Source organism: Anser brachyrhynchus, assembly GCF_964034855.1.
Source record: "Anser brachyrhynchus genome assembly, chromosome: 16".
Taxonomy (NCBI): Eukaryota; Metazoa; Chordata; class Aves; order Anseriformes; family Anatidae; genus Anser; species Anser brachyrhynchus.
This window is the reverse complement of record NC_137734.1, coordinates 2687321-2711833: the sequence shown is the minus strand read 5'-3', so window position 1 is coordinate 2711833 and position 24513 is coordinate 2687321. Positions and strand designations below refer to the sequence as shown.

Genomic DNA, 24513 nt, shown 5'->3' with positions numbered 1-24513 from the left:
CTGCAAGGGTTTGCTGCCCAGAGTGCGAACATGCACATTTGGTAAATTCGGCAAGAACACAGAAGACATTGGTGGCTTAGCATCACGACAGATGAAAAATGTTGCACAACACTGCTCCCCTGAGGCTGTGAGCACAAGTACTGAATGCAGGATGCGGGCCCACCATTGTCATCACTGGACTCTCGACCAATTATACAGAAAAACTAAGATTAATATTCTCATTAGATCTTATAATTCAGTGTGCGCATAATGGGAACCTCATTGCCCATTAGTTCATGTTTACCAGAAAATAATGGTGCTTATCAGAAGAGACCACTTTGTCCTTAACTGGAAGAGCAAATTATTTCAGCAGAGTTTGCTTTATGTTTCGTACCCCTCCCTCTCTCCTTCGAATGCACACACATTTACGGGCCCATTATCTTCTTGTTGATGCAAGGGGGTTATGTGTGTAGCTACCATTAACGGTAATGAAAATGGCTCTTGTTAATCTCCCATGCGCTGATAGTAAGATAATAGCCTACTTATTAAGTATGAAGGCCAGAATAGGAGTTGCACTGAAAATGAGCAGCGTATAGTCTCCGTGGGATTCATATGTAAATGTTAAAGCCTTGCTCCGGACTGTCTACAGTTGATGATTAAAATGAAATTAGTGATTATTATCTATGTGCTCTCTGGGCACAGGCCTGCAACCATCACAAAGCACTTCCACGTTCTCTTCTCATATCCTCCGATTCCCCACCACCTTTGGAGCATCGCTGGATGGCAACGAAAGGAGATCTTCCTCCGGGCAGTGAGGTCTGCAGGCCAGGAGCGCTCAGCCTCAGGTGCAAGCCCCCAAAGCCCCTGACCTCGACAGAATTCACTTGCGTGGCACCCGCCGCCCAGAGGCCTGCAGCCCCAATATCCATTGGGAACCTGAAAATTCCAGGTTTTCAGTTTGGAAGTGCACCAAACACCCAGGAAAAACAGATGCCCATGGACAAGGCCGAGCTTGGTTTTGGTTGGTTGACACAAACCTGTTTCTCTTCCCTTAGGAAAAAAAATAAAAATGATAATTTAACATTTTTAAATACCTCCTTTACCAAAAACAGGATTTGGAAATAAAAAGTCTTGAAGTCTAATTTCGATGAGCGTTTTTTATTTGAAACCCGCACATAAAACCTTCACATTAACACAGAAGGCCTGAAGCCAGCCCTCTGAAAAAATAATTTCCCAGTATTTTCTCTAACGTTTACTTCTTCCCATTTTTTCCATCCAGTTTTCACGTCACGATTTTTTACCCCAAGCCCAGCGGCGATTGTTTTTGTTTTTTTTTTTTTGCTCTAAAACCCCACAACGACGGCAGTAAGCCTCTCGCGGCTCCTTAAAACTCAACTCCAGCTCGCCCTCCCCGCTCCGGCCCCCCCGGGGCAGCCAGAACCGGCCGCTGCCCCCTCGCACCGGGGCCCCTCGGGGCTACCGGACCTCAACCGAGCTCGGCCCCGGCTTCCCCCCGCCTGGGTCCGGGTCCCGGTGCCGGTGCCGGCCCGGCGCGGGTTAAGGCCGGCGCCCACAATTCCTCGCGGCCCTGCAACGTCGCCGGTCGCGGCGGGGGCAGCGGCTGCGCCGTGAGGCGCCGGGCGGGACCGGGCGTACCGGGGGTGCCGGGGCCGGCTTCCCGGTGCGTTCCCCGGGCCTTGCCGGGGCCCCTTCCACAGCTCCGGGGCCGCCCGGGTCCGGCCTCGGGGCCCCGCTCCCCCGGCAGCGAGCGGCGGGCGGGCGGGGAGGCGCCGGGAGCCCGCTGGCGTGGCAGGGGGAGGCGTTGTGCTGCTGCGAGCGGCGTCCGGTTTTCATCTCTTTTATCTCTTTTATTTATTTTTTTTTATTCCTAGAAAGAAGAAGCCGCGCTGTGCTCGCGGGGAACCTGGCCATGTACTGAGGCAGCTCTCCGGGACTCGCCGCGGCTCCGGCTAGCTCGGTTCACGGTTAGCCTGAAAATAGCCTGAAAATATCGCCAGCCCCTCGTCCTCTGGGAAGCTTATGGTAAGGTGGTGGTGGGTCTGAGAACACAGGGCTGCAGGCCTTTGGTAACGGATTTATTGCCACGTCAATATATATATATATGTATATGTGAATATCTATGTAATATATATATATTAAAGCGAACTGTTAATATATAAACATATATGTACGAGTAAATCGTGCCTGCACCATGGAATCTGGTTAAAAACTTCCTTCAGCCAGCAAAGCCCCTGTGGTCTTTTCCCCCCGGTGGGACCCGTTGGGGTCCCTGAGGCACACGAAGTCACGCAGGCGGCATCGCACGCTTGGTGAATCACGGAGCTCCTTGCAGGCCAGCTGTGTGAATTTGCTGCTGCATCGGAGGAGCAAAGTCCCTTTACAGCTCCCTTCGACTTACGTGTATGGTGCCGCTCCTGCCTTTATGCGTGCTTTTAGGGAGCTAGACGTTCCTCAGATAGAAGCCCCTGTGGTGCGTGTCTAGTTTTGCTCTGGAATTACAGAATCGTTAAGGTTGGGAAACACCTCCAAGATCATCTGGTCCAACCGTAATCAGGTTGTTTGATGGGGAAGTCCCAGCATGAGACCAATAGGTCTGAAGCTGGATGTTTCCACCTTGCAACCCTTAGTCCAAGATACTGATATTTTCAGTGAAAACTTATTCCTAAATTAAACGTTTTCTTTACTGCTCATGAGCATTTACATCAGATGAAAATGCTCAGTACTTATTTAGGCTGTCCACCAAGTTGTTACTTGGACGTTTACTGCCTGAAAGTTAAGCTGCTGTTAAGGGACGATGGGCCTGGTCATCTCTGTGGCTCAGGTCAACTGTGATAATTTGATTGCTTTCAGTTTTGTGGTAAAATAAAATTGAAAGTAGGCTAGGCTCTAAAACAGTTATGTGCTCTTACAAAACTTAGAACTTGAGTGTGTTTTTTTTCTCCCCACATCCTTGTCCACTTCCTTTCATTTCCAAATGATGGGGTAGAAGAAAGGCAAGAAGCTGATGGCCGTAGTTACCCTCTCCTATTCATGGGTGAAGCTCTGCCATCCCACCAGAGACACCTGGGGGCTTGATTAGGGAAGCTGCTGTTTTAGGGATGGGCATGTGTTCAGTTTGAAGTTGGCCAAAGGTCTTTTGATAAAAGGATTTCATTCAAAAAAGCAAAAAAAGCAGTTGTTTCCTCTGTCAGCTTGGGGGGTAATTTTACTCATTCATCATTAATTACAGTAACCATTTTGGTCTAAAACAATTCTTCCACAATTTATCTGTTTTTGTTTAATAGAAGTTAATTGAAATAGAAAGGTAGCATTATCTAAACTTCAGTGAAAGCACTGTCCCTTAAGTTATACAGAATTAACTGCTTGTCAACAAAATGTTTACAAAGGAATAAGTTCTTTAGATAAAGGAGGTGAGTTCTGCCGCAGATAACTTCCGCTTTTAATTGTAGTAATGCGTAGATAAGATTTTGAGGATATTTCTTTCCAAACCGTGTTGTCTTAGCTGGTGATGCGTATAATTGTATTTACGCTGTTCTATTGCACTGCTGTGGCTGGGATTCACAGGAAATCTGTTTTGCTTTACAGATGTCTAATAAATTGACACTGTCACATTCTACAAATTTAATGGTAGTTTTCTTACTCGTAGGGTTTTACTCTTTTTTTAGTCTTCCTTTTCTAAATAAAGATATATTCTCCCTCCCTCCTCTGCTGGGTTGCAGTAATTGTTTGTAACACTTAGTCATTTATGTTTTAAAATTACTGCACGGTTATCAATCCTTTTTATAATTTGAGAACTAAGGACTTTAGTTAAATTGCACAGTGAACAAATGGCAAACACTTGCGTAGAAATGAAGATGCTTCTGCCTCTCAGACCAGGATTTGGTAGAAACGCTGACCTGTTATTTTTTGCATTGTGTCTTGACTGACCAGTACGCTTGGCGTTCAGTAGTTGGTGCTGTTTCTAGTCAGCCTGGTGACTTCTGTGTGTTTTATTACATCTTAGAGGTTCCTTTTATGGAGTAGAAATGAAAAAAGCAACTGGAAGTAAAAAGGAAGAAGAGATGTTATTTAAAATTCATTTAAATATTGTACTACTGAATAACTGGAAATGTGAATTCATTTTTTATCGTAACTTGCAGTTTGTGCTGCATCCTGCACTGCATTTCTTTCAATCATGGGTGTTTTGTGTCCTTTGTTTTTTCCAGGCTATATACCGTGAGTCACATCTCTTTCTTAATGTGAATTTTATCTGTAGCTTGCCATTGCTCCCTGCTGCTGCATTTCACGCTTTGTAACAAATTGAGTAAGATGATGTGGTCTGCCAGCTAGAGATGACTTGCTGGAATTAAAATTCTGTTTTGTGTAAGAGCCCCCAGTAGTTGCCTTATTTTGTTAGAATTTCCTTGATAAGGAAACTCAATCCTTCTGGTAAATTAAGATATTTTTTTTGCGTGTCTTCTAATAGAGTGTTCTTTTAGCTATGTGTTCAGCACTATTAAGTGCAAGAGTCCCTGTTATTCTTTGCTTAGGTCAGTTTATTTGTATGCATATGATTCCATGTAATCATGAATGATAAAAAAGTGCTTTCAGAAAGGGTGCCGGATGGCTCTGGAAGCAGCGTCCGTGTCTGTTTTGGTGGGACGTACGCCACAGAAGGAAGAGTTTCCACGTTTATCCTCCCCCTGCCTTTTCAGCTATGGCTGAATTATAGCTTTCCAGCAAGTGAGGTAGGATGACTAAAATTCCCAAAACCGTATGAAGTAAATGGAGAAGTAAGATTGTGGGTTTTTCTTTTTTTTCTTCTTTTTTTTTTTTCCTGTAATTGATTATGATTCAGTGGTTTTGTTTGTGAGCTCTTTTTCGTAGAGATCATGCTTGTGTAGTGCTGAACATCTTACCAGTATCGTACCCTTTAACATGACTCACATTTTGTTTTTTCCTTTGTAGAATCATGGCAAGTCCAAGAACAAGGAAAGTTCTTAAGGAAGTCAGAGCACAAGATGAGAATAATGTGAGAAAATTATGATCTTTAGTTTCCTAGAATTAAATTTTCTTTTTATCTACTCCAGGTGTATGTTGCTGTCCATAAGAGTTAACCCATTTATAGCACTTGTATATCTAACTAATGGTAACATATAGAAATGTGGATATCTCAAGTTTGTTGGCTCTAGCAACTTTTATTCATATGTATTGTAACGCGTGGCTGTACATTTGGCGCAAGTCTTTCAGAGATTCTAGGAATGCTGTAACCCGTAGTTTCTGAGCAAGTGATGTCTTGGGCATAACTTAATTAAACTGCCTATTTCAAGTGGCTTGATAATCCCTGCCCACAGACAGGTTCATTTTTGTTTACGTATTCAATTTTGACTGGTGATTGCATTCATAAGAACTGAAGTTATTGTGGTGTATGAGCAAAAAAACTATTACAAAAAAAACAAACTCCATTCTGATCTGCTGTCATCTTGCAATTTACTGCCACGCTGTAGTACGTCTGAGTGAATGTTTCGAACTTTAAATGTTTTATTTGTATTTTGCCAAGTAAACTTCAAGAATTCAGTTTGGTTAATTTCTTCTCCTTCAGAACAATCTGAGTATGATATCAAGATGACTTTTTTGTGCGTTAATTTCAACTCTCTTATTTGTATTTCGTTACTGGTGTTTGGTACTTGGTAGAGTAATTTTACAGTCCAGTTCAGGTTAAGTTAATGAGTATTTCTTTCCATTCAGCATAAATAAATATTTAAAGAAAGCTTATACTCCAAGGAGAGGTGTTTCCAAACAAGGAACTCTCCCTTCTGAATTTATTTCCGGCGTGTGATGTTTTCATGACTTGACTTTTTGAGCTGTACCTTGAAAACTTCACGTGGGCATGGGTCGATTACAAGGTAGAGATGACTTTATTTCCTCTTACAGGTCTGTTTTGAGTGTGGTGCGTTTAACCCCCAGTGGGTGAGTGTGACCTATGGAATTTGGATCTGTCTCGAGTGCTCAGGAAAACACCGAGGCTTGGGAGTTCACCTCAGGTCAGCCCTTCAGGCTAAGCTGGGTTACCTTGGGGTGCGCTATGGCTGTGAACAGAACGTGTGGTTTGGGAGGGGTGCACAATGTCTCAGTTTCAGTGTTCCACAGACAGTTTTGCCTCGTGCTCCTCTCCAAAGTGAGCTTTAGTCTCTGGGTCTTCTCTGTAATTAGTTGGAGCACACGCTGCATTGATGCAGCTGTGTTGTGCCCAGTTCTAGAAAGTAACATCTCCAACTACATCTTGAGGTTGTGCTGGGGTGTTTGACAACATTGTGCTAGTCCTCCTTTTATTTTTTTTTTAATCTTGTATAATCTTCATCAATTAAAACTGAAGTAGTACTAGAGCAGCTTGAGAGTTGTGCAAAAAAAAAAGTCACAGTATGGTTGCAGAATGCTTCTGTAGTGTATACAAGTGTATAAAATAATTTTATTCCATTCAAGAGATTTTTTGTTAATATAAATTATTTTTTTTCCAAGAAACATACTTTACTGAGCCTGGAAACCGTGGAATAAGAACTGTTAAGTGTTGCAGGGACTCACACTATATAATAGGGGCAGAACATGGCATAGCTTCCCAAACAAGAGAGAGAAAGTCCAATAAGGAGACCACCAAAGCAAGGAGGCCATTCAGAATTACGTGATTTGCTTTTCAGGGGGAAGATTTGAAGCTCATTAGTGAGCACAAATAGTGTAAGAAATGAGAGCGTGGACATATTTCACGTGTTATATGAAAGAAAATACAAATTACTGACATGAAGATATGATGAAGGGTACTTATTTTGGGACAAAAAGAAAGAAATTGGTCAACTTTCAAGTTTTAAAGAGCCTTGTTGAGGAGGATGATTCAATTTTTTTTTTTCTCTGTGACTTGTATTTAACAGTAGAGCTTTTTTTTTTTTTTAATATAATTTAATGAGCAGTAAGTAGCAAGAATTTATGCCCCAAAGCAGAGTTGGGATGTTAACTGCAGTCATAAATGCCTGGGATGAGGTCATGGTAAATGTTAGTGTAGGCTGTTCGAGGCGGTTGAGTTGTCAGTACCTGATGGTTATTATGAGCAGAAGCATGAAATGGGGCAGGAGGTGTTCTTGCAGATTACCTGAGTGTAATTGTGAAACATGAAAACAGACAGGAAAAGGAAATATAAGAATAAAGAAGTATGGGACAAGTTTTCTTTTATATAGTGCGCTAGGTTTCCAAGCTTGTTGGAGAAAGTGTTTTTTTTGTTGTTGCTTGCCTTCTACTGACAGTCTCCTTTAAGTGCCAGAAGTTTATTTTTGCTTATTTCAGTGAGGATTTGACCGCCTTTTTAAGATGCTCTTTCTTTCTTTACTTTGCGAGTGTGTTATTTAACACTTCTGTACACCTAAACTTTGAGATAGGTTGCAATAAGCTTTTTTCTTTTTTTTTTTTTTTTGTCCTGGACAACATAGCAGTAAATTATAACAATTTGTGATTTTTTTTTTTAAATCAATTTGCAGTTTTGTACGCTCTGTAACTATGGACAAATGGAAGGATATTGAGCTGGAGAAAATGAAGGCTGGAGGTAACAGCAAATTTCGAGAGTTCTTGGAGTCTCAAGATGACTATGATCCCTGCTGGACAATGCAAGAGAAGTACAACAGCAAAGCTGCAGCTCTTTTTAGAGATCAGGTAAGTTCAGAGGTGTGTGTCCTCATCCCCTGCTATCTGAAAACCTCCAAGTATTTTGTCAGCACTTGGTCTTTAAAGGTTGCTGGTAAGTCTTCTTATGTGTGTGGTTTATAAAAAAAAAAAAAACAACCAAAAATACAAGTTGAACTCATGAGCTTAGAGACTTACGAGGATACTGCATTTTTATGCTGACCCTGCCAGTGAGTTGGTAGGAAGGTACATTCTGTGCTCACGGGACTACTTGTGCAGCTTTGAGGTTTGTTATGTGCATTGTCTCTCTGCTTCTTTAGAAGCTGCAAGGGATAAGAGACAGCTGTCTGAAAGTGGAGTATCTTGGTGAAGGCAAATAATTCTGAAGTCCTGTGCTGCAGCTTTTTTAAGCATTCAAAGTGGGGGTCTGTGGAATTTTTGTGGCAAGACCATTACTTGACAGCTATGACTCGCGTTGGGGGAGCAGTATAGGGGAAAGAAGTGAAGTCTGATTTCTTTCTTTGAAGTAGGCATAGAGAACATTTAAATTCTGCATATGTGTTTTAGCCACCCTAAAGAAGAGTGTAAATCCAACTGTGTCTCCATTGTTAGGAGATTGGAGATGGGTGTCTGTGAATTAACTTAATCTTTGCTTTTCAGACCAAACAGGCTAGTTTGGAAGAAGGTGCTTGAAGTTACTTGAAATAAAACCAGTGTTCAATTTAACATTGCTAGCCTAACATTCAAAAGAAAAAAAAAATTGAGTTTCTATTGAAAACAAATTAATTGATCTCTGTAACTGGCAGTGAATTGACTTGTTCTTGCTTTATAGGACCAGTGTACATCTCTCATGAAAATTTGTACCCAGGATTTTGATTGTTTTCCTGCCCCTTTTAGGTTGCTACAGTAGCTGAAGGCAAGGAGTGGTCCATTGAAACTTCTCCTGCCAGGAACTGGACACCACCTCAGCCTAAAACATCTCTCTCTTCCACTCATCGGTATATATTCTTGTTATTTAATGTTGGTATAGCAACATCAGGATCAAAACCTGATGCTTGAATGTCTGCTGGTTTTATTCTGTTGATAGTGTTGGCTGAGCAAGCATTTCTTTGCTTCCTCATATTCCTAAACTTTAGCAAGAGCCCTAATTTCTGTAATTCACACTCTTTCCACCTTAATCTTAAAAAAAAAACCGTGGCAGAGACAATTGAGTAAGAGAGGAGGACAAGACATACTGTTTTTCCCTTGCCTTGTAGCGCACCTGAGATTCATCATTGTGTCAGTCATGCATGGTGTGTCACAGCCCTACCTTAACTACAGTTCTGCTCCAGTTCGTGATTGAGTGCTGGTGACAAAGAAGCACAGGCTTTTCCTTAAGGTGCTAATTACAAAAAAGAGCATCAAAGCTGGACTGCAGTTTTGTGTTTCTGCTTCTGCATGTATGTTTGTTATTCCTTGCAGAAGGAATCAAGTTAACTGAAAAAGCAATTATAAATCAGATGGACGGGTGCTTTGTGCCTGGCCGTCATCCAGCAGGTTCAGTGGGCTACACTGGTCTGAGTAGCGTAGTCTGTGTTGCTTTATTCATTCAATACTCCAGTGGCTTTTAGTGGTTATGTTACAGTTCCCTACTTGATAGACTAAAGAAGTAATCAATTTTGTGCCTGTTTTATGATGATATATGACAAGATGCAGTGCTGAGCTAGTGGTTTTTGCTTTACACAGTTTGATTCTTTTAAATCTTTCATTTCAGTAGTTCTGCTGGACAACCTCAGAATGTAACTGCCTCTTCCGACAAGGCTTTTGAAGACTGGTTAAATGATGATGTCAACTCCTATCAAGGGTAATGCAATATTTATTAACTTTTTGTGTGCCTGGTCCTGTAGTATTACAAAGAGTGGGACCTTACACTGCAGCTGGGCAACTGTGATGCTGATTCACTGGGCCATACTAGTTAACAGTTGCATCTTGGTGACTATTAAAAACATTTTGATAGTTTATAATGAGGGAAAAGAGGAAGGAAGAAGCCTTTTAATGTATTTTTTGTAACAAAAATATTTGGATAGCATTCAAGAAAAAGCTAGTAAATCCAAATATTACTGTGGTAGGCTCCAAACTAGGGCATTCTTAGTGTGTATAGCATCTTACAGTGTTTTGGGTTAAATGGGGATATTGATAAAGCTGACACTTTTCCTCCTCTTCTTGTCCCATTTTCATATATCTTCATTAAGATTTACTCAGATTTCTGATCTGAGTGATGTGTTGGAGAAACATTAAGAAGACATTAGCTTGCATAGGAGACACCTTAATTTGCAAGGGTTCACCAGTGGACCTTTTTGGGTATTATGTCTCTATGAAGTGGGTGGTTTTGTGTTTTTGGGTGCTAGGTGACGTAGGAGTTAAGTGCTCATGCAAATGTCAACACTACAAGGGTTTTTTTCTTCCAAGTATATTTTAAAGTATGTTAAACAATTATTCCGTTATACTTTTGTTTAATGATTTTAATGAGTGTATGCTAATATGGATCCTATTTATTCATTTTCTTATTGTAGTGGGCAAGAGAATCGCTACGTGGGGTTTGGAAACACAGTAACCCCTCCAAAAAAAGAGGATGACTTCCTGAATAATGCTATGTCTTCGCTGTACTCTGTAAGGAAGTGTTTGAAGATTTCTGTGACCTGAAGTAGTATTTTATTCTGTAGCATTTTATTTATTTAGTAGTATATTATTCTGTTTCATCCTCTCTTACTAGAATATAAATGGAGAAAAACTAAAGACTGCAAGTAGATAAAGATGTAGAGGACTAGGACTATTCTCATTGTGAGGAAAATACTGGAGGACTTTAAAAGATGAAAAGAAGGGGACACTTTGAACAAAAGTTAAGCATCATGTCTGAGATCAGCTCTTTGAAATGAGGATATAGCAATGAAGTAGGAACTAATACTTAACAGCCTTTGGAGCACAGAAAAACAAATGAATAAAAGTTTAACTTGAGAGGATAATAGTAGTTGGGGTGGTAATGCTCCAAACAGATGAACTATATTATGTTAGTGGAAAACAATTGAAACGTTCATGTATATGGTGCTAGAAGCCCTGAACAGTGATGAGAACATTTGAAACACTTTTGGCAGGGCATGAAGACCTAACAGCATATGGTTGAGCAGTTGTCATGATTAAGTAGAGACGGTGAGAGATGTATTGTTGAAAGAACATGGGGAATAAAGTCAGGTGCTTTGATATGCTGGAAAGTAACAGTGCAGGACAAAATTTGGCATTTGCAATCTCTTTGAAATGTAGTAAGGTTTTCTGCCAGGGTTAGTGGTCGGTAGTCTTCTGTAGAGCATCTTCATATGATTTGGATATAGAAAGTCTCGTGTTAATGTGCTTGGAAGTTGTTATGGGTGGTTACTTATCTTAAAATTTGAGCAATTAGGCTTTGGAACAGACTTCTGGTTGTCGTTAACAGTGAGGGAAAAAAACAAGATTTTTAAAGATGTATCTGATAAAATGTAAGGGTTTAGATGCTTGTGATAGGGGACTGAATTACCCATTGAGTGCACTACAGTTCTGTCTTCCTCTACAGCTGGGAGGCATGTGAGAAAAACTACTAAATTCTTGTAACTGACACAAAACTTTCAAATAACTTCCTCAGAAGTCTTGACTAGTGTAGTGGAGCACAGTCTGAATATCCAGACCAGGCTCTGCTAGAACATAACAGAAAAAGGTAATGCCTGAGCCTTTGAACAGTATTGCAGGGTGATCCTATAGGATACTTACATGTCTGCTGAATGTCTTCTACTTATGTCATAAACTGGAGGCCAGAGAGTTAAAATTAGAAACCCCATCTATAATAGATTGCAGATGTGCTAAGACAGCAAGAGTTGGTACTGTGTTGTCTGAGTTACTGTCAGCTATTACTTGAATACATGACCTTTTTGAAACTTACGATTAAAATGCCCTCTTGTGACCACAGATGCATACTACAGTGTAATTTTAAGACATATTATACATCCTAGTGATGTGTATAATTATTTTTCCTCATGCATGCTACATTTACATATATACATTTATTTTCTACTGCTGTTGTACTGGAGCATTTCTGTTTTCTGTGTTTCTAATTCATACTCACTACGCTGTTCAACTCATTCTGTAACTAACAGACAAAATTGCAATTTAGATTTCGTTTGTGGCCCATGTGATTGTGCTTAGGGTAAAAACTACAAGACATCGCCTTGCCTGCAAAGAAAAAATCCTGTTATGTGTTTCTGCATTATTATAAACAAAGAGAACCACAGACGTATTAAATGTTTGTTTCTGGGTTTTGCCCATGAAATATGATTTATTTTCACTTGCTTTGCTGGATGGTTTCTGGATGAATGTTGCTAACAAAACATGAAATCTAAACAGTTGAGAAATGATTTTTAATGATGATAAAAAAATAGAATCGCTTTCCTGCTTCATTTTCTGTTAGCTGGCTTCTTAGCGTCTGACAATCAATAGTTAGAAGAAAACTTTTCTGGTTCATTATGTAAAAAGTCTGCTAAGAAATGGCCAAATCTTGACTGTGGTGGTAGTTTTCGGATCTTCGAAGAACCAAAGAGGCATAAAGAAGTTTTGCTTATTTTTAAAGGTGAAGTTTGCAAGAAACAAGCAGCTTGAAGCTTTATTTGCTGCTTCGTATTTTTATTGGAAGTTTGGATGGAAGTGTGTTGGTCTGTTACAGACAAGTGTGAGACTATAATTTTTGTTCTCGTTAGCAAGTAATTCTTATGACCGTGAGACAGACTGTATTGGAGCACATTTTGGCTTAATTTAGTATGTAATAGGTAATAATCAAGTGTTCACTATATTAGTATTCACATACAACTTACCACGTTCTTACTTTCTTTTAAAGGGATGGAGCAGTTTTACAACTGGAGCAAGCAAGATTGCCTCAGCTGCTAAAGAGGGTGTAAGTAAATACAAAACATTTCAGTATAATTCTTGTAAGCTAAAAGAGGTTCCATTATTGTGATCTGACTTCTCAAAGGGATGTATCTTTAAAAGTATTACCAAGATAGATTAATAATTAATAGATTCTGCTCTATTTTGCCTATGCCATATGAAATAGATGCACAGTGAATGTTCATCTCTGTCTTAAGTATTTCTCATGTTTCTGTATAATCATTTTTCTAAATTGTAAATTTTCCATTCATCTTGGAAAGGATCACAAAGCATTTCAAATGTGTGCGTTTACTAAGAATAAAACCTTTTATTTTAAAATTTGAATGTATTTACTTCTTTTCACAGGCTACCAGATTTGGATCTCAAGCAAGTCAAAAGGTGATTATAAATTTAACTCGGTCTTCTTGACAATAATTGGCTTTAAATGTCACGCATTTGCCTGTACCGATTTATTCAAATTTTTGTGTTTAGCCTTCATGGTGCACAGCAATTTTTAGGTTCTTGCTTTTATTTCCATGGGAATTGTAATCAACTACTGTGATCAAATTAAGCAGCAAACAAACACTGATAGTCTGCTGTATTTGTAGCTGTCAGGTGTATTCAGTAGGCAGTAGAATGAAATGCTTCAGTTCATGTTTGTGGATGTGAAATACCCATATTTTTGTGAAGCTTAAATGCTGTCTGTCTTAAAGTAGTTTTCTTCTCTAAGTAAACTAATGTAAAGCAAGCCCTTCCTAAATCCTAATAAGATATTACGAATGTGAACTGCTTAATATTATTAAGGTAACTTGCTTGGGTGCATTTTAAAAAATTCCTAAAAGCATTTCCTCTTTCAAACCAAAGTTAAAGCAGAGGCAGCTAGACTTGAATTATGCAGAGCTGTGACATAAGCAAGATCTGTTTGCACAGAAAAGATTTAAATTCAAATGTGAAAATCTGGAAAATAATAGGATTCTTAAAGTTCCAGTGTTCTGAGGGAGAGGGCTGGTATGTATGAATATATTTTATAGGGTAGTACTTTGAACTGTGACTCCGCTTACATGTGCAGCCCTACCCTGGCAAGCTTTCTGATATGGCTAGGATGCTGTTGTGCAACACGAATGTGAACCTGCAGGTGTTGGTGTTCAAACAGGAGATGTGTGCAGTAGGATATCGTTACTCTGCCAAACACGTGCATGTTTTTCAAGATTAACAAAAATGTCTCATGAATGCACCCAAACTTGATACTTAGAAGCTTCTAAAATATTTGCTGCTTGGCTTACCGAAGACAAACTGTATAATAAGTCTGCCTTTTTCACTCCATCCAGCAGTTTCCCCTTTAGAAAACTGTTATTCTTTTGGTTTTATTAACACATGTAAATAAAACGTTAAGTGTAAAAGCTCCTCACATCTACTGACAAGAACCACAGCATTATGGTGCCCTGGAGCCTAAGCCGTGTTATTAAAGCTTAAATTTTGTTCCTGAAACATCTGTTCTGTCGCTCTGTAAAACAGATGTAACATCTTTTTGATATAATATGTTGACTACAAGCGTATTTAGTGTGCAGTGACCAAACACACGCACTGTTTGTATTGTCAGTAGATGTTAAGTTGAAGAAGATTCGTGCTACTTAACTTGCCTAAAAAAGTGCTTCCAATTTTTTGCTAAAAGCTGCTTCTTCTACCTTCCTTGCTCTTTCTCTTTTGCTGTCTGGGTAAAGTTTTGGGGCTACAAGCAGCAGCCAGAGCCGGTAACGCCCTCACATATGTTCTTGTGCATGGACTCCTTGTCACTGTTCGTGCTGAATATGCTCATTTGCTCTTGAGCTGTCTTTTTTTTTTTTTTTTGCCTTGAGTCAAGTCTGTTTAGAATAATTTTGTGTGTTTCATATGGTAATGTTTCTTCAAACCTACTTAATATAGGTTAAAATGGGTAGAGATGTCCGGGCTCTGCACTCTCAGAAAGCATTCTGTACTTCTTTCCATGCTCCTCATAAACAGTGATTTCAGGATTTCCTTTTGCATGTCTGATCCAGGAATGCAGTATACACAGAACTCCTCTGGGGTGTTGTTCGAAGGCAAATTCTTTAATAAATGCACCATTATGTAGTGTTTATAATGGTGTGTAAGGTGCCATCCTATATTCAAAACCAGTAAAGATAAAGAAGTGATTCAGAAGGAAACATAACTACCTAAACCTCCCTTTGCTGTATTTATGAAATTAAGTGGTTGAGTAAATGGATTTATACGAGAATTCTTCTTGATAGTAGCAATAATTTTAGCTAGCACAGCTCAACCACTGGTATGTTATACTTTTTATTCTGTAATATAAACAGTCAGTTTGGCAGGTTCAATAGGCTCCAAGGGATTTATCATCTTTGAAAAATCCTATTCAATCCCCTTTCTTGTTTTTCTTGAACGCTTCCTTAGCCTCGCTTCCAATGTGGACAAGCCTTATGTGATCTACATTCATTTTTCTTACTAGATAAAATTGGGGTTACCTTTTTTCCTTTGTCTTCTGAAATAATTTTTGAGCTGGTAAGGGCCAGAAGTATTGGAGGTAATATAACGGTGGTTGGGTGGTGGGAGATCCTAGCAGTGATGGGGCTAAGGGAAGGGCTTTTTAGACACCTGGGAATCGGTGGAGGAAGGATGTTCATAGCTGTTCTATCCTCAGAGAGAATATGGATGAATGCTCACGCCCTAACCAATGTTTTTCAGGCATAGGATGTAAACCCGTAAGAAATTAAACATTATTAGTCTTTGCTAATGGTTGGGAATGATGTTTGTCTGGCAAGCGAGTTGGCCCTTTTGGACTAATTACATGAATTGAGAAATTAATCTGTATAACGTGGCAATTCTGAAGAAAAGTTTAAATCAATCAAAGGCTTATTACGGTAGTAGGGAAAGAAGTGGTTTCAAATGAAACATTTGCAAGCCTTGCTGTCTTTGTCGATATCATCATTTTGTGACCTGCTCTGTGGGCTCACATTTTGTAAGATGCCTCTAAAGTGCAACATGCTTGTGCGTCTTCTTCGGGATTGGAATAGATTTTTGAAGATCACCGTTTTCTCCCTCTGCATACCTGGAGCCTTAAAGAGATTTTAAGTCTTTGTCACAACCTTGCCTCTTGTGTATTGCTTAGAAACAGTTGGGTTGTTATTAATAGATGACAACAGGTGCACTATGAGACAGAAGAATTGGTGAAAAATGGTCTGAAAAGATCTAATTCTACAAGTAGTGTCACGGAGGGGAGTGGGGAAAAAGGCAGCCGAGGCCAGTGCTTCCAAATTCTCAGCAGCAGGCAGAGAAGGGGCCCTTCTTCCGGGCTCTTGCTGGTTGAACCATTGCTTCTGCTTCCAGTGCAAGGTCAGATTTTGCTTGGGCTCTGGGCATCTCCAGCAACCTACTGCCGTGTGCATCTGTGTCTGTTCTCTGCAGCAGCGTGCTGTGTGTGCTTTCAGCTCATTCTGCTTGTACAAATCAAAGCTTTAAGGCTTCGTGTTCTTTTTGGAGACACTGCTGAGAAACTACTCTGCAGAAAACGTCGGCTGTGTTTTTTTTGTTTTTGTTTTAAGGAAAATATAACTGACTGACTTTTTGTTTTTGCTTTTAAATAGGCATCAGAGTTAGGTCAGACATTAAATGAAAATGTTCTCAAACCTGCACAGGAAAAGGTAACTTTGGATCTAGTAAATTACTTACAGAACATGATTACAATGATTTAGGCAGTGATTGTTTCCTACTGACACAACTGCCCAAGTTGTCAGTGCCTTTTTTTTTTTCGTACACTAGCACAGCAGTGGAGGGGAAGCATCAAATAACTCACAGCTAGTATGTCAGCAAAGAAAAGTTAATGGATGTATTTTCCCTTGGCAATATTTTCCATGTCCACAAGATTGTTGAATTCTTTACTATTAGATGTTCTTTTTTAGATTTCATGGTTTCAGTAATGGAAGATGGGCTAAGATGAAAATACACCCTAAATGGGTAGAGAAATGAGTTACTTTTTTATTATTAATATCTTTGAGTGTTAAGTTTATAGTATTTTCCCCATCTTCCCATCAACATTTCTTTAAATTCAACTAAGCATCTTTGAGCATCTATAGTTCATCTGCTGCCTCATCAGAGGCAGTAGAGTTCAGAGCGAAGTATGTGTTTAGGATGAATGGGGACTGTTTATCAATAGAAATTAAAAATGTTTTTGCAACCTTTATTTAGTATTCGTTCAGAACGTTCTGGTAGCTAATACCAAGTTTTGCCTGTGTTCATAAGGAAAGCGTGGTCTGAAATAAAACCCTGTCTAGTTCTAGTTGTGCTGTTTCTAGGAAACTGAGATAGTCTGAAGGTTTTTTGTTTTTTTTTTAATCTTCCCCTTAGAGTTGTTAGTGACCACGAACATGTAGCTAATAGCACTTCCAACAGCAGTTATGTGGAAAGCACACATACCTGGGGAAATAAAGACAGTCAGTAGTGGGCATATTTTAAAAAAACCAAACAAACAAAAAAAAACCAAACAGGAAGGTCAGCCCTCATAAGTGATTAGTGATAGCTGATCCTGCCATTTTTAATCAAAGTTTCACCCTAGTGTCAAATGTTGCCTTCCTGTTTCATATGTTCAAAGAAAAGAAAAAAAAAGATAGTGCATCTTTCCCATTTGTCATGCGTTTGTCCTGTGCTTCTAGAATTTTGGATCAGCTCCAAAATTTTGATGAAGGCTCTTCTGAGAATGTTGTGATCTACTTACCTACATACCTTTTCCCAAAATGTATCGTTTGATAAAAACAGATTCATGTTGCGTTCATAAGGGAAGTGATGACACCACTTCAAGATGTGGATTAACTTTGAATTTGAAAAGTATGATTTAATCACATAACAAAATACTATTGCATTACCTTTATTAATTTAATATTCTTTACATAGCATTTCAAATCATAGGAGAACACACTACTGGGTTTTGTATTCCCTAGAATTATCCACAATTTATTTCAGAATGCTTAGAAATGTTATTTTTAGGGTGCATTTTCTTGAGCTGACTTATTTTATAGGACAATTTAGTGAGGAACATTGGACTTTACATTAAAAAAATAAAAAGGCGTTATTTCCCTTAGGAGGTTGTGCTGCTAGTTCTCAGTGTTACTGTCTGAAGTATGTATACAGTAGTTTCTGCCTGACGCACATAGGATTATGTGAAGTCACCTGCTTTGGAACAGCTGCCATTTAATAATTGGTGACAGACACCAGTTGTATTCTGGTTAACCAAAATTCAAAGCCGTTTTAGTATTTACATAAGCATGTATAAAAGATTTTGAATAAAATGGATCTAATAGGTTTTTAATCTCTCCAAAGTGGGTCGTCTTCTGTAGTAAAATATACTTATAAAATGTCAAGTTGGCAGGTTTTTTGGTGTCTTTTTTTTATGCTCAGCGTTAGTGTAATGGTACCTTCCTCAGGTTCAATGTATGTCAGTAATACATTCCCCCAAACTTCAAAGGACTGAGCTTTGCTCCATTGGAGATCAGTGGATTTATGTCACTTTCTTAACCTTGATAGCTTTAACTTAAGTATATTTTGATTCACTTCAGTTTTTATTTTTTTTTTAAGCTTGGTTTTAGCTGTTACCACAAGTAAATTTGTCTTAAGGCTTCAACAGTACTTTGTTTTATGACTAATGACCGATACTTTGATTCGCGTAGGTGAAAGAGGGGAAAATTTTTGAGGAGGTCACCGTGGGGGTGTCACAGTTGGCCAGCAAGGTATGAAGAGGCCTTCTTCCCTTTAAGGAGGCCAGACAGCAAGCCAGTCTCCATATTCTTTCAAAGTGTTTTTAGTGAAACAAAACCGCAACACAACTGTAGTCTGTACTTGTGTTGAATATAGATAAATTTGGAAGATGCAACTTTCAACGTGTAGTTCAGTATTTTAACAAGTACTCCACAGGTATGATGCAGTCCTCTCCTCGTAATGGTTTCACTGAGGACGTGATGTAGAGCTATAAGACAACCAGCATCCTAAACACAAGAAATGCCTGCTATAGAATATGGAGACAGCTTGTGTTATATTTGTATGGTTAAACTTACTAATGCTCTCTACCTTTTTCTTTGTCTTCTTTTGCAATCATTGCTTGGTAATTTGGTAAGTGCTCTGTACAACTGCTAGGTACAGAAGTCCTGCACAATCTAATGCATATTTTGATAATTTGTACAGTATTACCTAGGAAGGTTTGTCTTTCAAGCACTAGCAGCTGTATCATATAACAGTTTAGTGTCTTGAATGTTGGGAATATGTTAACAAGATATGTTACCTGATCTGCTTAGAGCCTGGCAACTTTAAATCTGAATTCTAGGGTTCTTCCTTCATATCTTTTGACTTAGAATAGTGACTTCCATGGATGTCACTTCAGAATTTGTGTTCCTAATCCAAAGCCACTCCAAAATAACAACCCTGGAATGATTCTCCTAGCATATTCGTTCTAGAACTCAACTTTTGGCCCGTTCACATGAGCATTAAAATAATGTATGAAGGAAGTTTATAAAACATTAGAAATATAAATAATAGTTAAATGAAACATCCAAACACTACTGCTGTCATTAAATTTAATTTTATGTAAAATGTAATTTCAGCGTTTTTGTCAAGAAATTGTAGGAGAGAATTGAAAAGCTGTTCCTGACAAAAGTGGGTGAAAATGCTGAATTTTAGCTACTTCTCACAAGTTCCAGCAGCATGGTTCTTTCAAATGTGTTCTCTTTACATCAACCATGTAATTATCCGTCAAAAATATTAGTAGGTTGAGGGAAATTTATCATGAAGTACGTTATTTTCATCTCAACAAGTGATAGAGTGTGTTGTGGCTTTTGCTGTTGGACTTGGATGCTGGCTTGGTCCAGATAAATAGTGTGTTCTTCCTCTCTAGGTTCAGGGAGTTGGGAGTAAGGGATGGCGAGATGTCACCACTTTCTTTTCTGGCAAGCCAGATGATCATTCTGAAAGGTATTTCCTTTGTTGTTATTTTCTGCATCTCTTCAAACACGCAATTTTATATTCTCTGCAACATAATAGGACTAGGTATTTTTTAAATATGAAGAAATTGTTCTGTCTTTTGGGAAAGCTTTGTACGTAGTCCTTCCGTAATGTCATTCAGGGGCACATGAAGCTCTTTTCAGTCTGAGAGCAAAATAGTGCGCTGCACTTTGATTTTTAAACGTATGCCAAATGCACCACTCTTTGTATTTTAGGCTTTTACCAAAATCTGTGAACTAGAATATAAGCTTACACCATTCTGAACAGTACATCTAGTTCTTCTGCCTTTGTAGTTTTTGTTTGAGCAAAGGGCAGTAGCATTATCATTTTCCTTGTGGTCATCTCTGTTTACTGTCATGTTTGTCGTAACTAATTTATTTCTCCCTTCTTTTTTGTCTCCACCCCTGCCAATAAAAGACCAGCTGAGGGAGACAGCTACCAGAACAGTGGAGGGGAGGGCTACCAGAACAATGCTGTAGATCAAAGCTTCTGGGAGACCTTTGGCAACTCAGACCCACCGAAAGCTCATAAATCTCCAAGCAGTGAGAGCTGGACCTATGTGGACAATTCCACAGAGAAGAAGAGCTCCGATAGCTGGGACGTGTGGGGCTCAGGAACAGTCTCCAACAACAAGAACAGTAACAGCGACAGTTGGGAAAATTGGGAGACCAACTGGGAAAACACAGGAGGGGAGAGCAAGACCAAAAAACCTCCTAAGGCAACAAAAAAGGCATCTTCAGCTGATGATGGGTGGGATAACCAGAACTGGTAGAACTGTTAACCCTGTTTTGCACAGCTAGGAAAGGGAAACTGTGCTGGCTGATTGAGGGGAGAAAGTTTTACACACAACTGGAGTATCTTGGTTGACCTTAATGATTTGTTACTTTTTGTGCTTTCCATTCATTCTCCTTTCCTTCTATCCCAGTTTAGGGGGGAAAAAAAAGTGTCTGAATCTTTTATTACATGAAAATGGTTCTTCCAGTTTTAAGGGTAGTGATTAAATGTATATTCTCCTTGCACTATTGAAGCTGGGTACACTGACTTTAACAGCAACGTTCAAAAGAAAAAAAAAAATCAGTGCAAGCACGCTTTCATGCCACAACCTTGCATGTGTAAGCTCACAGGTACCCATCCAGTCTTCATATAATTTGAGATGACCTGAGGTGTTTAATGCAAATAAAGGACAGGCTGTATCTTGAGAAGATAGCCTTTAAAAAAGCAGTCTGCAGTGGAATAGATCTAGTTCAAATGCCTTATGGATTGCTGTGACAGTGTTAGGTCTGGCAATTCGAAACGGTCTTTAAGATACTTTTTATTGAAGCTTTTTTTTTTAAAAAAAACTTTTTGAGATTTTTAGACTTCAGAAGTTATTTTCTCCCCTTAGAATTAGTAAGGAGTCTAGAGGTAGATGATTATTTGTGTAAACTCATCGTTCTGACAGCCTATCAATGGATATTCAGAATGGCTGCTCCTTGCACTGCGTAAACTCTTAACCCTTAAGCAAGAAGAGCAGCTCTCCTACACAGATATAATGCAACGGTGTGTGTTCTCCGTCCTTGCCTACACCCTTCCCACAGTTTGAGTATTTTGTAGGGTCTGTCTTTTCTCTTTCTTCCTTCTACCCAGCTATTTTATCTATTGTGATAAAAATGAAATCTTTCTGCTGCTCGTGGCCTTTTAGACATCTGTTTGGCAACTTGGCAGTGAAACAACTTTATTTTAAAAAAATCTAGTAAGGAAAAAACGCATGGAAAATATGAGACGGTTGAGGAGAGAGGCTGGCAGCAAGCCCCTTTCAAGATGAGTAGATGTCTGGATTTAATAGTAAAACTTAATTTAAACAGATGTTTTCCAAATTGATCTTTAATATGTCAAACTGTGTCTCTCTCTGTCATGTACTTCTCCACGTTTTCTTCCTGGACCTTGTTATAGAAATACTATTTTGGAAACTTCAGAAACTCCTTGTCAGCATTAAGGGATGGAATAGAAGATTCAGTTGTGTCTCAGTTTTGACCCAGCAAACTGCTTTGCATGATACAAGTCATAACATTTACAGAAGATCTGTGACTCCTTTTAACAATAATGGTGTCCTGTGTATTCCCTTTTATTTTTGGGGGTGGATTGTAAATGTGCACTGCCTGAAAATAATCAATTCACTTAAACTTTAAATCATGATATCATTACATAGTCTGTATTGGTAGCAGCATGGAGTTCTTTACTGTGGACCTTGTAAATCTTTGTACCTATCCAAAAAGCCTTTCATTTTGTAAATTAGTTTATTGCTCAAGCAATTGATTGACCCAAGTTGTTGAAATTACCTCAAATGATGTTCCATTTTTTTCCTTGTTACAGAGGTTTTCAATCATATGATAATATCAGATGCCAAAAAGTAATCATAATCAGCAGATAAAAAAAAAAAGCAAAAAGGTGAAAGAGAAGGGGAATCATGAATCGCCCCCAAAAGCAGCAGCTATTAAAGGCTTGCAGTCTAAGTGTCTGTAGCCTGATTCTGTATTCTTTTAGGATGATCTCTCAGATGGTCAACAAAATATTTTTCTGGTCTTCTCTAGCCCTGTCCTGTTAGGATTATTTTTCTTTCCCCCTTGCTTCTATTGATACAGCGGTCTCCGAAGCTCGTGCAGCGGGACGTGGTGCTGCTCGTGACCCAGACGCTAGTTTAGGCTGAGCCATGCGAGTTTCCTGAGGCATCCTTGCTGACATGCCGACCCTTTGGGAGCAGTAGAGGCGTGAGAGATCTCGGTTTACAATGCTGCTTGCGGTGCCATTGCAGAAGTTTACAGCCTTGACTATAACACAAGGATTTTGTTCAGCTTTTTCTCCCGTTATACCTTTGTTACGGCTGAATTGCATGTCAAACATAACTCAGTATTTTTATGCATATACCTCTGTTGCCTGCTTGTCGTTTGTCTGCTGCACAGCACGGATCTGTAATGCACGTCTGTGAGGCGGTGCTGCAGGTCCTGGCTAACAGTCCAGCTCTGTTAAATGACAGCAAAATGCATCTGATGGGTTGCGTTGTCTGACTGCTGCTGTCTGTCTGGAGTGACGCGAAGCTGATTCAGCTTTCTGCGTACAAATTCAGTGCAGTTTCTCTTTCATAAACCTCCTGAAATAGCTCATAGCAGGGCAGGCTTTATTTCAGCCCAGCGGTGTTTATTTCAGTCGACAGTGGTGTGACGAGTTTGCGTATGTCGCAGCTGTGTGGTTTGCCTAGGAGAAAACTGGTTTATTTATACATCACTTGTAGCTATGATTGGTATGAGCCTTTGGTTTGTTCTTCTGGATTTATTTCTGCGTTTTTGAGACTTTATCTTCTACGTTAAAGTAAATAGCCAGAGCCCTACTAAGGTATTGCTTTGGGCAGTGATTTTTCTTTCAGTTCCGGGGGCAGTGGCCAACCAGTTGCCTTCTCTCTTTGCAGTCCTGTGGAGACACAACAGTATGGTGCAGCTCCCAGAAAGGTGTTAGTGGAAGAGGCTAAAAACCAATATAATGGCAGAAAGTGTAACTGCAGCCACAATGCTTATGTACCAAGTGGTTTCAGTTTGATGGGCAAATCAGTATTTTTTTTATGACTTGTCTGAATCTGAATGTTTTATGATGTCTCCCAAAGAAGGGGGTGGAATGAGAGCATTTTCTGTTACAGAGCCCCCGTTTTACTGGACTTTTTTTTTCTTCTTCTTGTTTAAGATTAGATAGTTAGAAGCTTCTGCAGTTTGAAATTATGTATGGAGGGAGCATTTTTAATTGGACTTTTTAATCCCCCCTCCTCTCCCCAATTGCTTTTTTTCTTCTTTTCTCCTGATTGCTAGCATTGTAAACAGAGGCACTGGTTACAGCTTGCTGAGGCTGCCTGTCTAACTGAAGATACAGCTGTTGAATCTGAGTACATGGATTGGAAAAGCTTTGGTGTCGCTGTGTGCACTTCACCTTTTTGGTGGGTGAGCAGCTTTGCTTTCCTTTCAATGCCACACCATTTAGTAAGAATTCTAAATCGTACAAGCAAATTGCCATGGAGAGAGTGCAGTAGGTGAAATTGATACCGGAACAATTGGACATTGCAAGGTTGGATTTAAATTTCCTAATGTTTCAAATTGTTTTATTCCTTTGTATGGCTTCAGCTTTGGAAAATATAGAGCAGCTGGATTCCTGCAGGTAGACTGAAATCAGGGAAACACCAAGACATTCATACTACATGCTGCTTGTAAAGGAGTGAAAGACTTTGTGAGTGTTCCCAACCAGGAACTGGGGCTAATCCTGGGGGTTAGAGATTATTTTAAAACGTTTCACTGGTGTCTTGGTGCCTCTTAATAATCACTATGTTTTCAAGAAGTGCTTGGCCAACTCTTCCTGGTGGTTTAGACCTCAAGGGTAATGCTGCTGCTTTTGTTTTCCCAGCCAGACTATGTAACATTCCATGGGTTCATAATGTATTTATGAGTGTAATGATCTGTGCAATAATATAACAAATGTAGGTATAACATTTGTTGTTTAATCCAGGATACGCTTAAAGATACAGTGGTCCTCTTTGAAAATTGCAGTCAACCAAGGTATTTCAGTTCTCACCTTGTTTTGGCGATTTTAAATTCCGCTAATGCTGTCAAGGAAGGCTTGAGCCATCAGTGATTTAAAGAGAAGTCAAGAAACGTTATGATGCCCCTTATCAGAGTTTGATTGTCATGGTTCACAGTGATCTCTAGTCGTCGAGCCCTTTTTCGTTTTCATGCCAGCAGAAACCTGGTCAGTATGGAGTGCTGTATCTTTAATTTTCCTGATGTGTTTTATGTGAAGTTCACAGGAATGGCAATTTCAGTGAACACTATTCATTGTTCTGTAGAGTGGTACCAGGCTTGTACTGCAGTGTCATCTTTTAAAGAGCATTATAATAAAGCAAAAAGATACGGA

General features: G+C 39.4%; 1 protein-coding gene across 4 annotated transcripts; it reads left to right on the top strand.

Moving 5' to 3' along the window:
- The first annotated feature begins 1405 nt into the window (after positions 1 to 1405).
- ARFGAP1 (ARF GTPase activating protein 1) lies at positions 1406 to 24513 on the top strand. 4 transcript variants are annotated; one of them, XM_080557838.1, is made up of 15 exons: positions 1406 to 1660; positions 1872 to 2022; positions 4948 to 5011; positions 5914 to 6023; positions 7503 to 7674; positions 8542 to 8642; positions 9401 to 9487; positions 10197 to 10293; positions 12539 to 12595; positions 12934 to 12966; positions 14289 to 14318; positions 16188 to 16244; positions 18264 to 18323; positions 19481 to 19557; positions 20005 to 24513. In XM_080557838.1, exons 3-15 carry the CDS (start codon positions 4952 to 4954, stop codon positions 20357 to 20359), a joined length of 1296 nt encoding a protein of 431 aa, XP_080413964.1. In that variant the 5' UTR covers positions 1406 to 1660; positions 1872 to 2022; positions 4948 to 4951; the 3' UTR covers positions 20360 to 24513. The 4 variants fall into 4 exon arrangements, with proteins under 4 accessions (XP_080413964.1, XP_080413962.1, XP_080413961.1 ...); XM_080557836.1 differs by lacking the exon at positions 14289 to 14318 and having other exon boundaries at positions 1409 to 1660; XM_080557835.1 differs by lacking the exon at positions 14289 to 14318 and having other exon boundaries at positions 1412 to 1660; positions 9398 to 9487.

Excerpts from the sequence above, each read along its gene's own strand:
- ARFGAP1 (XM_080557838.1), top strand. The coding sequence starts at position 4,952 with ATGGCAAGTCCAAGAACAAGGAAAGTTCTTAAGGAAGTCAGAGCACAA. Across the intron at positions 7,675-8,541 it reads CAGCTCTTTTTAGAGATCAG|GTTGCTACAGTAGCTGAAGG; the intron begins GTAAGTTCAGAG and ends TGCCCCTTTTAG. Across the intron at positions 19,558-20,004 it reads CCAGATGATCATTCTGAAAG|ACCAGCTGAGGGAGACAGCT; the intron begins GTATTTCCTTTG and ends TGCCAATAAAAG.